Source organism: Onthophagus taurus, chromosome 7 (assembly GCF_036711975.1).
Source record: "Onthophagus taurus isolate NC chromosome 7, IU_Otau_3.0, whole genome shotgun sequence".
NCBI lineage: Eukaryota > Metazoa > Arthropoda > Insecta > Coleoptera > Scarabaeidae > Onthophagus > Onthophagus taurus.
In genome coordinates, this window is record NC_091972.1 from 986113 (window position 1) to 999563 (window position 13451).

At 32.6% G+C, this 13451-nt stretch overlaps 1 protein-coding gene across 1 annotated transcript; it reads right to left on the minus strand.

Annotated features, from left to right (window-relative positions):
• Positions 1-1934: 1934 nt before the first annotated feature.
• On the minus strand, positions 1935-10090 carry LOC111429515 (space blanket). Its single transcript, XM_023065449.2, has 5 exons — positions 9973-10090; positions 6505-6649; positions 5955-6081; positions 5515-5756; positions 1935-2116 (listed from the first exon to the last, which is right to left on the minus strand). Exons 2-5 carry the CDS (start codon positions 6637-6639, stop codon positions 1982-1984), a joined length of 639 nt encoding a protein of 212 aa, XP_022921217.1. The 5' UTR covers positions 6640-6649; positions 9973-10090; the 3' UTR covers positions 1935-1981.
• Between the last annotated feature and the right edge of the window lie 3361 nt (positions 10091-13451).

Genomic DNA, 13451 nt, shown 5'->3' on the forward strand with positions numbered 1-13451 from the left:
AAATTTGAAGTAATTAAACTTTAAAGTAATTTTTCTCGAAAATTTTCTTATGTAACCAATATTAATATTGACTGTAAGTAAATCCTATTTCATATTCCGCAATAAAAATGGAGCATTGCCACTTAAAAAAATTTCGATGACGCCATAACTCGTTTAAAAATGGCGGAAAAAGTTTGAAATCTACACCAAAAAATTTAAATCTTTAGACCCGTTTCAGGGATTTTTCCATAAACCGTTTATTATGATTTTATCGCCTATATCCATTACTTTATGGACACACTGTATATTTAATTTTATCATTTTATTTGAAGATCGTTTCGCAAAATTCATGAATGAAATGACAAGTAAACTCACGTTGCTATAGTAACTAAATAGCATTTAGCGTTTTCCTCGCCTACTATAATTAAAAATTTGAATTTTAATCTTTAATATTTTAGAATTGAAAAATAACGCTTATTTTATGCAGATACATCAATGCGTGTGATACATCATTGGAGAGCTAAAAATATGCTCTTTTCAGTAACATCATAATCAACTATAGTTTGTATTAAAAAAAATACAACTTTATGTTATATCTCAAAAATTATCAGCTATGTTTTTTTTAAAATTTTTCAACAGCAGTATATTCTACTCAAAAATGTGTCTTAAGAACGTATTAACCCCATTTCTCTAATTTCCAAAATAAACGATATATCAACATTTTTTTAAATCGCTCAAATTTGACTTTTTGGTTATAACTTAAAAATAAAAGAAGATAGAGATTTGGTTTTTGCGGAATTGGATTAGTCTCGGAAAAAGAGACCGAGACATGGCACCTACTTTTTTCGTATCTCTTATAGTTTCTAAGATAGCCTATAATAACACCCAAATTTGACCACCTGTACAGCCGAGATACAGGATGTGTCTGAAAATCGTAAATTTCAAACACTCCCTGTATATCAAAAACGAAGAGGGCTATGAAAATTTGGTTTGCGCCATTGTAAGTTTTACAAAAAAGTAGCTCAGGTTCGCGAATGTCGCAACTTTCTATCTTTCATAATAACGGAGAGACACCCTGTACATTAAGTAGAACTAAATTATTTGCACAATAAATAATTTAAATAAGTAAAGTCGAGTTGTTTGCTTAGACATTTATTGATTTATAGACGACAGTATAATTTAACACCAATATAATTTTTTAAATATATCTGATATGTATAGTATGATATGTATCTTTCTCGTGACGCCGAGACAAACTCTGCGCAGGAGTTTCTTTAACTTTTCTTTATCCAATTCTTAACCGTAATTTATACGCTGTCGATCCGTTAACTTTTTTCTTTTGGGGGATGATTCCAAGTTCATTTTTCAATGTGCGTGTGTTTATTTATTTTTTTTTTGATTAGCTCGAACAAACGCTTTGCATTACGCAAACAGACATAGTACATCACAGATAGACGGTTAAATCTGAAACACATATGCGTCCTATAGACGCATACACATACAACAGAGCATATGCGAGAATCGCAATATTTGTGCCTAGCTCCTATTTTTTTAGATATGTTTCCGCGTACTTCGTTCTTCCGGAGTATATTATTTATATGTATTTATAATTTTCTTAAAATCTCCGGGAAATACAAATTCATTTTTTTTAAGTTTTTGTTACTTGTATTATGTATTCTCTAATCTAGGCCAGAGATTTTATGGTTTTAAAACTCGTCGAAAAAGATCTTACGCACGAATATACTATATAAATGCCTCAGCCAAATAGAGTTTTACTTTAACACTAATACGTCGGTTCGATTTACACTTTTTAGGATCTAAGAGGGGGATTTACGGGAGCAAGCTGGACGAGAAAATGGGGCACCGATTGACATGAAACTTTGTAAACTACGAAGGTACATTGTAGATGTTTTTTTGGGGGTTTGTTTGGGCAGCTTACTCCGGATTATTTCAAGATTCAGGGACTGATGGGACGCTTTCTTATTTTTTATTCCTCTTCTGCTTAATGCATTTGCCTCTTGAAAGAAGCGATTCCAGTTAGACGCTTTTCACCAGCGGTATGTTGAACTACGTTCTTTATTTGATCAGCTGCCACAGGTCCTATGCACACCAAAGGATCTTTGAAGTAAGAACATACCTGCAAAACAACACAAAAATAAAGATAATATAGATATTTAGTCACATATTGACCTAACATTGAATATTCCAACGCAACCTCATTGTTATCAAAACAATAAAATTAATTAGTTGTGTTACATGTAACTGGTATTCATTACTGTTACACTGTATAAAAGTAATCAATAGGTTGACGAGTTCATTAACAAGTTTAATGGAGATATTTTCCGTAAATTTGGAATTCATGTTGTTATAACATGCTTGGTAATAATAATATCTTTGTAATTCATCAATTAATTACACCAGCAGTTTATTTTAATAACATACTATGCAAATTAAATATACAAACTAAATCAGGTTTAATATACAATATTCGCACATATACCTATTCATCATATATTAGTAGTAATAATATAGAGCTCGAAAATAAATAAACGATTTCTTGTAAAAAGATAGAACTGAAATTTTTTATCTAAATTCGTTGCTGCGCTGACAAAGTCGACGTTGTAGCTAGAGATGAAAGAGAAGAATATTCTCGTTTTCGAACATATTCTCCACTAGAACATTCTCCGAGGTAATTTTCTCATCGAGGTTCACACCTATTAGTTTGGGGTGTTAAAAATAATCATTGGCAATCATTTTTCAAACATTTGAGACCATCTTTCAAAATACCTACACGTTATGTATTATCAAGTAAATTACTGGACGAGTATGAAAAAGTTGATGCAGACATTAAAATGAAAATTGGAGAAGCGAATGCTCTTAGCTTACAGTGTGATGGTAGGAGCAACCAAAGGAACGAATCTATACTTAACTTCATTATTACTATACCAAACCTTGTGTTTTATAAAACTTTGCTAACAAAAATTTGTTGATAAGAATATATTGCTGAAAAAATCAATGAAATTTTGAGAGAAGTTGGTACTGAAAAATTCTTTGGTATAGTAACCGATAATGCTAGTGAAATGGTTAAAGCAAGAAATATACTTCATGAAAAGTACAAAGATATTTCTGTTTATGGATGTATTGCTCATACGTTAAATTTGTTAATTGTAGACATTTCAAAAATGAAAACCATGTCTACTATTATGTCATCTTCTTTTAAAATTTAAATTCTTCCCTTCTTTTAAACTCACACCATGTCGATCTTCTTGATACAAAATATGTATTAAAAACAAGTTTGTGAAACAGTTGAAGATATACTCAGTAAACGAGTTGCAAAGTTGGATGAGGATTTTTTATGGGTAACCAGTAACCCTATTGTTAACTACATAACCCAACTGGAAGGAGATAAACCAAGGTTAAGCCAAGTAACTGAATGCTTTGATGAATTGGAAGGTCATTTTGAAACAACCCTTACTTTAAGCCCTTTGCTTAACCAAGAGGAAATGGAACTAAAAAAATTTTTAGTTAACAGAAAGCTAATGGCAATAAATCCAATCCATATTGCTGCAAATATTTCTGTAACAAGTCCAGACGAGTGTGCAGAGGTAATGACAGAATTGCCCTTTTATCGATCTGAAGAAGGGTTATTTGGAAAACCATATGTTTTAAAATCCGTGCGAAAACTACATCCCGTTGTATGGTGGAAGGGAACTTGTTTTGCGTCGAGTGCAGTAACAGAAAAAAGCTTCAGCTTTATTCACACTGCGAAAAGAAATCGGCTTACGGCTGAACGAGCTGATAAAATAACTGTCATTCCTCATAATTTAAAATTATTAGATTCTGCCACCAATGTGGAGGTTAATGAAGGCAATGAAGACCTTTCTGATATTGAAGTGATTGAATGCAGTGATTTGGAAACTTTGTCAGAGCTGTCTGAAAATTCATTAGATTCGATCTAATAATTGTTTAATTTTTCTTAAAATAATACTCGTTTTTGTTGTTTTTTTTTTGTTATTTGTTTCAAAGAATAAATTGTTTTCTACAATTACCAAACTTACAGTTGTGTTTGCTTAGTTTTGAATGACGAGAAAGGAAAGATGGATGAAGTAGCACACATCCAATGGTTATCGACGAGCTACAGACCGTTTTACAGACAATTTCGACTAAGTAGATCTAAGCAGTTTTCTTGTTTTTATAATGTTGTAGGAGCTCCACAACCCTAATATATTCAATGGTTACAAGCCCTTATTGTTGCCTTATTTGTACCTTTAATTCAAAAGCTCCGACATATTCTATTTAAAATCCCAGTTTAAATATTAATTATAAAAATTTAAAAACAACTTTAAAATGAGCATAAAACTTTTTTGCACTTTAAATAACATTTTAATTAATGCTAAAAATCATAGTTTATTATCTCTTAGTTTTATCTAAGTTAATGAAAAACAAACATAACAGCATTCGTTAATAGTATATTATTATATGAGCATATAATGCTCATATATGCTCATTATATGCGAGTAGAATACTATACTTTGTCTACGACTATTGAAATTGATTCCATAAATTTATTTTGCCCAAGACTACCTTATAATATATACCTTATGAATGAGTTTTCTAAAACAAAATGGTAGTCATTTTTCACGGAGTGAATAATAGCGGTGAATAATAATCATTATTCACGGGTAGCCATCTTGACCAGACTAATAATAGTTATTTGAAACGTTAAATGTTCAAAAAATGTCAATTTAATTCAATTTTTTAGGAGTTTCTAAATGTTTGACATTAAAAAAACCGATTTAAGCATAAATTAATTAATTTTCGTAAAGAAAACGACGTTTTATAAAACTGACACTTAATTTTGACAAATTATTGTGAAGTTGGTTACAGTTAGTAACATTGAATTTGTGTCACATTGACGTTTAACCTCTATTCAAAAATTTATTTAAAAAATAAATTTATGGAATCAATTTCAATAGTCGTGGACAAAGTATAGTATTCTACTCGCATATAATGAGCAATTATTCACTCAGGTTAATTATGCCACTCGCTACGCTCGTGACATAAACTTAACCTTCGTGAATAATAGCCCTCATTATATGCTCATATAATAATATACTATTTTAAATAAATTTTTGGATAAAGGTTAAACGTCAATGTGACACAAATTCAATGTTACTAACTGTAACCAACTTCACAACAATTTGTCAAAATTAAATAATCAGTTTTATAAAACGTCGTTTTCTTTAGGAAAATTAATTAATTTATGCTTAAATCATACGAAAAAAGGAATTTGTTTAGGTTTTTTTAATGTCAAACATTTAGAAACTCCTAAAAAATTGAATTAAATTCACGTTTTTTGAACTTTTAACGTTTCAAATAATTATTATTATGGTCAAGATGGCTACCCGTGGATAATGATTATTATTCACCGCTATTATTCACTCCGTGAAAAATGACTACCATTATTATAAGGTAGTCGTGGACAAAATTCATTAAATAATTAACTTTTAATTGTTTGATGAAAATTGTATTTACCTTTCTGGGAGCTTGTCTATGACGTCTTTGTAATTGGCAACAAAGTCCCCTGGAAATATCGCATTCGCTAGACATGTTGCATAATTCGGCGTACTGTTTGTCTTGTTGTACCGGAGGTCTACATACTCGAGTAGAAACTCCCTGTTCATTATCGGCGCAAACTAATCCAGATTCGCAATCGCTATCTCTACGGCACAATTCACCCACACGTCGTCCGTAGGCGAACAAGCAGGATCCGATCACTGAAATTGAAATGTAAGATGAGATTGAATTGACACAAAAAGACAGCTCCGGGAAATTGGAATTTTGAATCATGAAAAATATATCTGAGAAAATGAAAGAGGAAAATTGTAAACATTTCGAATATGATGGAATGAAATATTTTACTAGAGGCGCAATTTTTTGAAAGCGTAAAATAACGTTTGAAAATGCTGATTTACCTCCATCAACGTCGACGCAAACGGATCCTGGACAACAGTGTTCGTTTGAAGTACACCGCCTTCCGTAACAAGGTTCGTCATCGCTTTCCACCTCGAATTCTTCGATAGTGTTGTCGTCGCCGGTTCTCTGAAATCGATAAAGCAAGACCAAACCATTAAGTTGTGGCTGCATTATGTTCTATTTTTGCTCGACCGAAATCAATGGGAGAGTATTCGTGGCGCTTTCAAAGGCAGTCAGGTATTTTGTCCTTTATTCCATCAATCGATTTTTTACTTTTTAGTTATTTTTAGATAAAAACCAATTTTTCATTCAAAATTATCGTTACTTGAAATATACAGATAATTTTAATTGGAAAATTAATATTCCCGCGACTCAATTCACAGTTCAATAATTTATAACGTGCTTAATTAGTATAAATGTTAGTTCGATTTGTGGTAGTGGAGAAAGCCGTTTATAACGTCGTAATAGAATTCGATAATAAATAGGGCCATTTTTATTTATAGATTTATTGTTTTGATAAATTTGTATTAATTGTAATTAATTACTTACCGGAATGAAATTGCCGTGGCCTCCGTATCCCATGTTCGCTAACATTTCCGGGGAAAATCTATTGAAAAGCCCTCCCCATGCGTCAACCTGTCTCCCAACCAAACAAATGGCTATAAGTGCTATTAATGCCCTCATTTTGTTGACGCTGAAATAAATATTAATGAATATATATTAATTTATGGATAAATAATAATTACATTTTCATTTTTAGAATATTCTCCAATAAGTTTTTGATTTTATCGACACCTACTTAAGCTTAGTTATAAGGTAATGTGATTTGAATATTGATTGATTCTACCACGAAGGTGAATATACTGTTAATTTTGGTTTAGTTCAACTTGATAATTAACTACTCGTATTACGCGTGGTTATAGCATTGATAGATATTGTTGTAAGTTCAAATACCAGATTTATTTGATCTTTCATTCAAGGAATGCTGTTATAATAATTTTACCCAACATTTTGCACGTATGGAGATTTTACCAATTTGGAGTTATTATTAACTAGTATAGAGTGTTTTCATAATAAAGTTTTTTGATAGCAATAAAAATGTGAATTTTCGAGATGAATTTCAAGATTATATGTATCCATTAGATTGATCTAAGGCAATCATTTCTTGTTATGCTCTGTCTTAATATTTAGATTTAGACATCAAATTTAAGACGCATATAACCCGAAAAACCAACGAAGCGTATCTAGTATTGAGTATAGTGCAAGTATATATACACTTGCACTGTCCCACATAAAATGTAACATAACTAAATAGTAAAGGTATTGGGTGGAAAAGGAAAAGTTTTGCTTGAAAAAGGTGGCGTCCTTATGATAACTCTGAGTTTCCGTCTTAAGAAACGCACGGCTAAACCCGAATGATTCTAGTTATTGGTCTAGTGTTAGTTCTACTCTTTGTTCAATAAAACCATACAACAATCTAGCGCTGCATAACAATTAAAACTAGAACCTAGAACTGCTTTAGACGCCGGGCTAAACCCGAATGTTGTTTGCATAGTAAAAGTGTTAGTGTAAAACTAGCACTAACACTAGACCTAGAACTAGAATCATTTGGGTTTAGCCGCACGTCTCTAAAGACGGCTAAACCCGAATGTTTCTAGTTCTAGGTGTAGTGTTAGTTCTAGTTTTACACTTGCACTGTCACTAGAACTAATATTAGACCTAGAACTAGAAACATTCGGGTTTTGCCGTGCGTCTCATAAGACGGCTAAACCCGAATGATTCTAGTTATTGGTCTAGTGTTAGTTCTACACTTTGTTCAATAAAACCATACAACAATCTAGCGCTGCATAACAATTAAAACTAGAACCTAGAACTGCTTTAGACGCCGGGCTAAACCCGAATGTTTCTGCAGAGTAAAAGTGTTAGTGTAAAACTAGCACTAACACTAGACCTAGTACTAGAATCATTTGGGTTTAGCCGCACGTCTCTAAAGACGGCTAAACCCGAATGTTTCTAGTTCTAGGTGTAGTGTTAGTTCTAGTTTTACACTTGCACTGTCACTAGAACTAATATTAGACCTAGAACTAGAAACATTCGGGTTTTGCCGTGCGTCTCATAAGACGGCTAAACCCGAATGATTCTAGTTATTGGTCTAGTATTAGTTCTACTCTTTGTTCAATAAAACCATACAACAATCTAGCGCTGCATAACAATTAAAACTAGAACTGCTTTAGACGCCGGGCTAAACCCGAATGTTTCTGCATAGTAAAAGTGTTAGTGTAAAACTAGTACTAACACTAGACCTAGAACTAGAATCATTTGGGTTTAGCCGCACGTCTCTAAAGACGGCTAAACCCGAATGTTTCTAGTTCTAGGTGTAGTGTTAGTTCTAGTTTTACACTTGCACTGTCACTAGAACTAATATTAGACCTAGAACTAGAAACATTCGGGTTTTGCCGTGCGTCTCATAAGACGGCTAAAGCCGAATTCTACTTCGAATTCTAGCTCTTGGTCTAATGTTTGTTCTACTTTTAGTTCAATAAAAATATACAACAATCTAGCGCCGCATAACAATTAAAACTAGAACTAACACTAGACCTAGAGCTAGAAAGTTTCTGAAGGCGCACGGCTAAACCCGAATGTTTCTAGGTATTTTATGCTAACTAGCGCTACCTACCATCTACCAGCCGTCTTAAAAGGGGTACGGCTAAACGGAATGCTTCTAGTTCTAGGTCTAGTGTTAGTTCTAGTGCTAGTGTTGGTCTACTTTTATTTGTTTTTCAGCGCTAGACTGTTGGATATTTTTATCCAGATGAGAGATGCTCCAAAAGTTTTACACTGACCGTTTGGACATCTCTATTTTCTGATGTTTGTAGGAAAGTAGTTTGGCAACAATATTATAACCATCAGGTTTCTAATGGAATAGATAATATGTCTGCATATATTTCTGCAACATATCGTATTTTACCTACAAAGCAGATATTCTAATCGCTATAATCTAGTTATTAGATATTTTCAAAGAAGAGCTTTGAACTACGATTTCCTTTTAAGTCCCTATTACGCATTCTGTTATAACATCCTGCTATGGGGACATATAGCTATGGACGAAGGAATGTTTAAAGCACTTAAACGAATTATAAGACTTTTTTTAGTACTTCTTGCTATCAAATCACATAGTTTTTATGATTCGTCATAAAATAGAGTGTTTTAGCTTTAATTTAAAATATATATCATCGATTAATAATTTTGTTGAAATAATTCTTTAAAGGTTATATTTTTTTTGAGAATACGAAAATAACATCTTTTATTAATTTGATGTTTAGGATTTTTTTCTTGTGCTTCTTGCTATCAAACCTTACAGTGTTTGTAGTTCATCATAAAATAGAAAGACTCTATTTGACTCTACTCTTTTGATTTAAGATAAGAAAATGAACATCTATTAAGAGTCAAAAAATAAACTTAAAAAAAAATTTAAAAAAAAGGGTATTTTGGTTGGATGAAAAAGGCGAAGTAAACCTAAAAAATAAAGAAAAAGTAAGGCAGATTATGATGTAACTAACATTATTAAGCTTAATTAAAATTCTAAAAAGTCAAAAAAAAATTTTAATCTATTTAAAAATGTATTAAGGTCATCATGAAAGGTCGTAGGTAAAATGAATTCAAGTAAAATTTTTCAAGTGGAATTATTTGGTGGTTACCTTCCTAGAAATGTGCATATATTGCGTCGGGACGCGACGTTCAACAAATAACGTACAATTTGTATGAATTTCATCACGCCCCTTGTACTTGTACCACGCACATTTACATACGCGAACACGAAGTATTTGCACTGTAAATACTACTAATTTACATTTAAAAACCCTATCGTTATCTACCTAAATAGTTATAATTGACATCACTTTATTTTAATATATTTTATTTAAAACTTCAACATAAAAGTGTTTAAGAACATATAAGTTTCAATGAAATCTTTAAATAACGCATGAAAAATTCAAAGAAATATAATAATTAACTTACCTTTTCTTATTGATAAGCGATTAATTTATTGTTACACAAATTTTCACCGAATATAGCTTTAAAGCGCGATAGTTGTAGGAATGAGCTTTACCCGACGACGCTGTGTTGCAGTAGACTCGATCTATATGGCAGCTTTCGGTTATATTGGACAATGCTCGGCTGAAATCGGTAAGCTTCGCCCTGAAACGAACTGAAAACCGTGGGTGGTCGTATTCGAAATATTTCACATGCTGAAGGAGCTTTTCTAAGCTTTGAATATGATTTACAGGCTTCCAAACTTGTTGCTTATAGCAAATACCGAGATAATTTTCATAAAGTATTTGTAATTTGCTCAATATATTGTTATTATACCGGAAACTACTAAGTAAGCCGTAATGATGTCATATTATCTAGGGAAAATATTTGCAAGCGTCAGTTTTCGCTTCAAATATGAGGAGCTTTGCGGAGTTTGCTTAATTCATGCAAGAGTTAACCCAGACCTATTTAATTCCTGGCACATATTTAAAATTTAAATAAGAAAAAGAATGTTATGTGTGCTTGTAATTATAGAGTCAAGGAGATTTTTTGCGTTTAACATACGGGACAATTCAGTTTGAATTTAATTTTTCTCGTAAATTCTGAACAAAATCGACCTCCTCATTTTCCTTGACGCAGTATTGTTACGCGTAGGTAAATGTGGGAGGGAGACAAGGACGTAAACGCATATGTAAAGGATAGAATTAGTCCTCCTGGGGGTAATTAATTATTCAGGTGGAGATTTTTTTTAATTTTTACATCCCTTCTATCTTTTGGGATTAGCTCACAGTCTACTGATCGAAAGATAATTAAAACTAGCTTTTCATAATTCCCATGTCCCATCAAAAACACTATTTCAATGTTTTTATTAAAAAAAAAGTTATTAACAGTTATAATTATTTAGTTATTAATTATTTAATGTAAAGTAATATGTTAGAAAAAAAAAAGGATTTTATTTGAATTAACTTATTTAGGTCGTTTTTTTTACATTTTTCATTCATTTATTCCATAATTATTTTTCTTTCTTTTTGACGTATGACACGTCAGCGAGCACAAAGTCCACAACTTTCAGCATAAATTACGAGTTGACTGAGATTATGGAAATTAAGGTGTAATTTTTATATTTATTAAATTTTTCCCGGCGCCTTCACCATTGTTATAATTATGATAGAAAGGAATAATATGATTGTTTAAAAATTTGAAATGGTGAACATTGTTATCTTATCGTTTAGTTGAGTGTAGTATCGTTTAGTTAACTGAAAGTAGAACTAACACTAGATCTAGAACTAGAAAAAATCGGATTTAGTTGTACATCGCTTAGGACGGTTAAGCCCAAATGATTCTTGTTCTACTATATAATCTAATCTACGAACTTTTCTAATACGTATATTTAACCTTTCAACTTCTCCAATAAAAATATACAACAATCTAGCGCTAAATAACAATTAAAACTAGAACTAACACTAGACCTAGCACTAGAAACATTTTTTCGTGTCTAGTGTTAGTTCTAGTTTTACTGTTACTATGTAAAACTAACACTATACCTAGAACTTAAATCATTTGGGTTTAGCCGCACGTCTCTAAAGACGGCTAAACCCGAATGATTCTAGTACTAGGTATAGTGTTAGTTCTAGTTTTACACTAGCACTGCTACTATGTAGAACTAACACTATACCTAGAACTAGAATGATTTGGGTTTAGCCGCACATCTCTAAAGACGGCTAAACCCGAATGATTCTAGTACTAGGTATAGTCTTAGTTCTAGTTTTACACTAGCACTGCTACTATGTAGAACTAACACTATACCTAGAACTAGAATCATTTGGGTTTAGCCGCACGTCTCTAAAGACGGCTAAACCCGAATGATTCTTGTACTAGGTATGGTGTTAGTTCTAGTTTTATACTAGCACTGCTACTATGTAGAACTAACACTATACCTAGAACTAGAATCATTTGGGTTTAGCCGCACATCTCTAAAGACGGCTAAACCCGAATGATTCTAGTACTAGGTATAGTCTTAGTTCTAGTTTTACACTAGCACTGCTACTATGTAGAACTAACACTATACCTAGAACTAGAATCATTTGAGTTTAGCCGCACGTCTCTAAAGACGGCTAAACCCGAATGATTCTAGTACTAGGTATAGTGTTAGTTCTAGTTTTACACTAACACTGATACTATGTAGAACTAACACTATACCTACAACTAGAATCATTTGGGTTTAGCCGCACGTCTCTAAAGACGGCTAAACCCGAATGATTCTACTACTAGGTATAGTGTTAGTTCTAGTTTTACACTACCACTGCTATTATGTAGAACTAACACTATACCTAGAACTAGAATCATTTAGGTTTAGCCGCACGTCTCTAAAGACGGCTAAACCCGAATGATTCTAGTACTAGGTATAGTGTTAGTTCTAGTTTTACACTACCACTGCTACTATGTAAAACTAACACTATACCTAGAACTAGAATCATTTGGGTTTAGCCGCACGTCTCTAAAGACGGCTAAACCCGAATGATTCTAGTACTAGGTATGGTGTTAGTTCTAGTTTTACACTAGCACTGCTACTATGTAGAACTAACACTATACCTAGAACTAGAATCATTTGGGTTTAGCCGCACGTCTCTAAAGACGGCTAAACCCGAATGATTCTTGTACTAGGTATGGTGTTAGTTCTAGTTTTACACTAGCACTGCTACTATGTAGAACTAACACTATACCTACAACTAGAATCATTTGGGTTTAGCCGCACGCCTCTAAAGACGGCTAAACCCAAATAATTCTAGTTCTAGGTATAGTGTACTTCTAGTTTTACTCTTGCACTCTCACTAGAACTAATATTAGACCTAGAACTAGAAATATTTGGGCTTAGCCGTACATCTTTTAAGACGGCTAGACCCGAATCTTTCTAGTTCTAGTTATAGTGTTAGTTCTAATTTTACACTTGCACTATTACTTGAACTAACACCATACCTAGAACTAAAATCATTGGGGTTTATCCGTCTTTAGAGACGTGCGGCTAAACCCAAAATGATTCTAGTTTTAGGCATTGTGTTAGTTCTAGTTTTACACTAGCACTGTTACAATATAGAACTAATACTATACCTACAACTAGAATCATTTGGGTTTAGCCGCACGTCTCTAAAGACGGCTAAACCCGAATGATTCTAGTTCTAGGTATAGTGTTAGTTCTAGTTTTACACTTGCACTGTTAGTAGAACTAACATTAGACCTAGAACTAGCAACGTTTGGGTTTAGCCGTACGTCTCTTAAGACGCCTAAACCCGAAAGTTTCTAGTTCTAGCGTTAGTTTTAGTGCTAGTATTAGCTCTAGTTTTAATTGGTATTCAGCGCTAGATAGTTGTATATCTTTATTGAACTAAACCTAGAACTAAGATAGGTATACGAATTAACCGTATAATTTTATTCAAGACACCTCATATTAGCAATTTCAGCAATTA

Bases quoted from the DNA above. Each gene is read 5' to 3' on its own strand.
- LOC111429515 (XM_023065449.2), bottom strand. From the start codon at position 6,639: ATGAGGGCATTAATAGCACTTATAGCCATTTGTTTGGTTGGGAGACAG. The intron at 6,082-6,504 runs GTAAGTAATTAA...TATCGATTTCAG, and splicing joins GCCACGGCAATTTCATTCCG to AGAACCGGCGACGACAACAC. The intron at 2,117-5,514 runs GTAAATACAATT...GTTGTTTTGCAG, and splicing joins ATAGACAAGCTCCCAGAAAG to GTATGTTCTTACTTCAAAGA.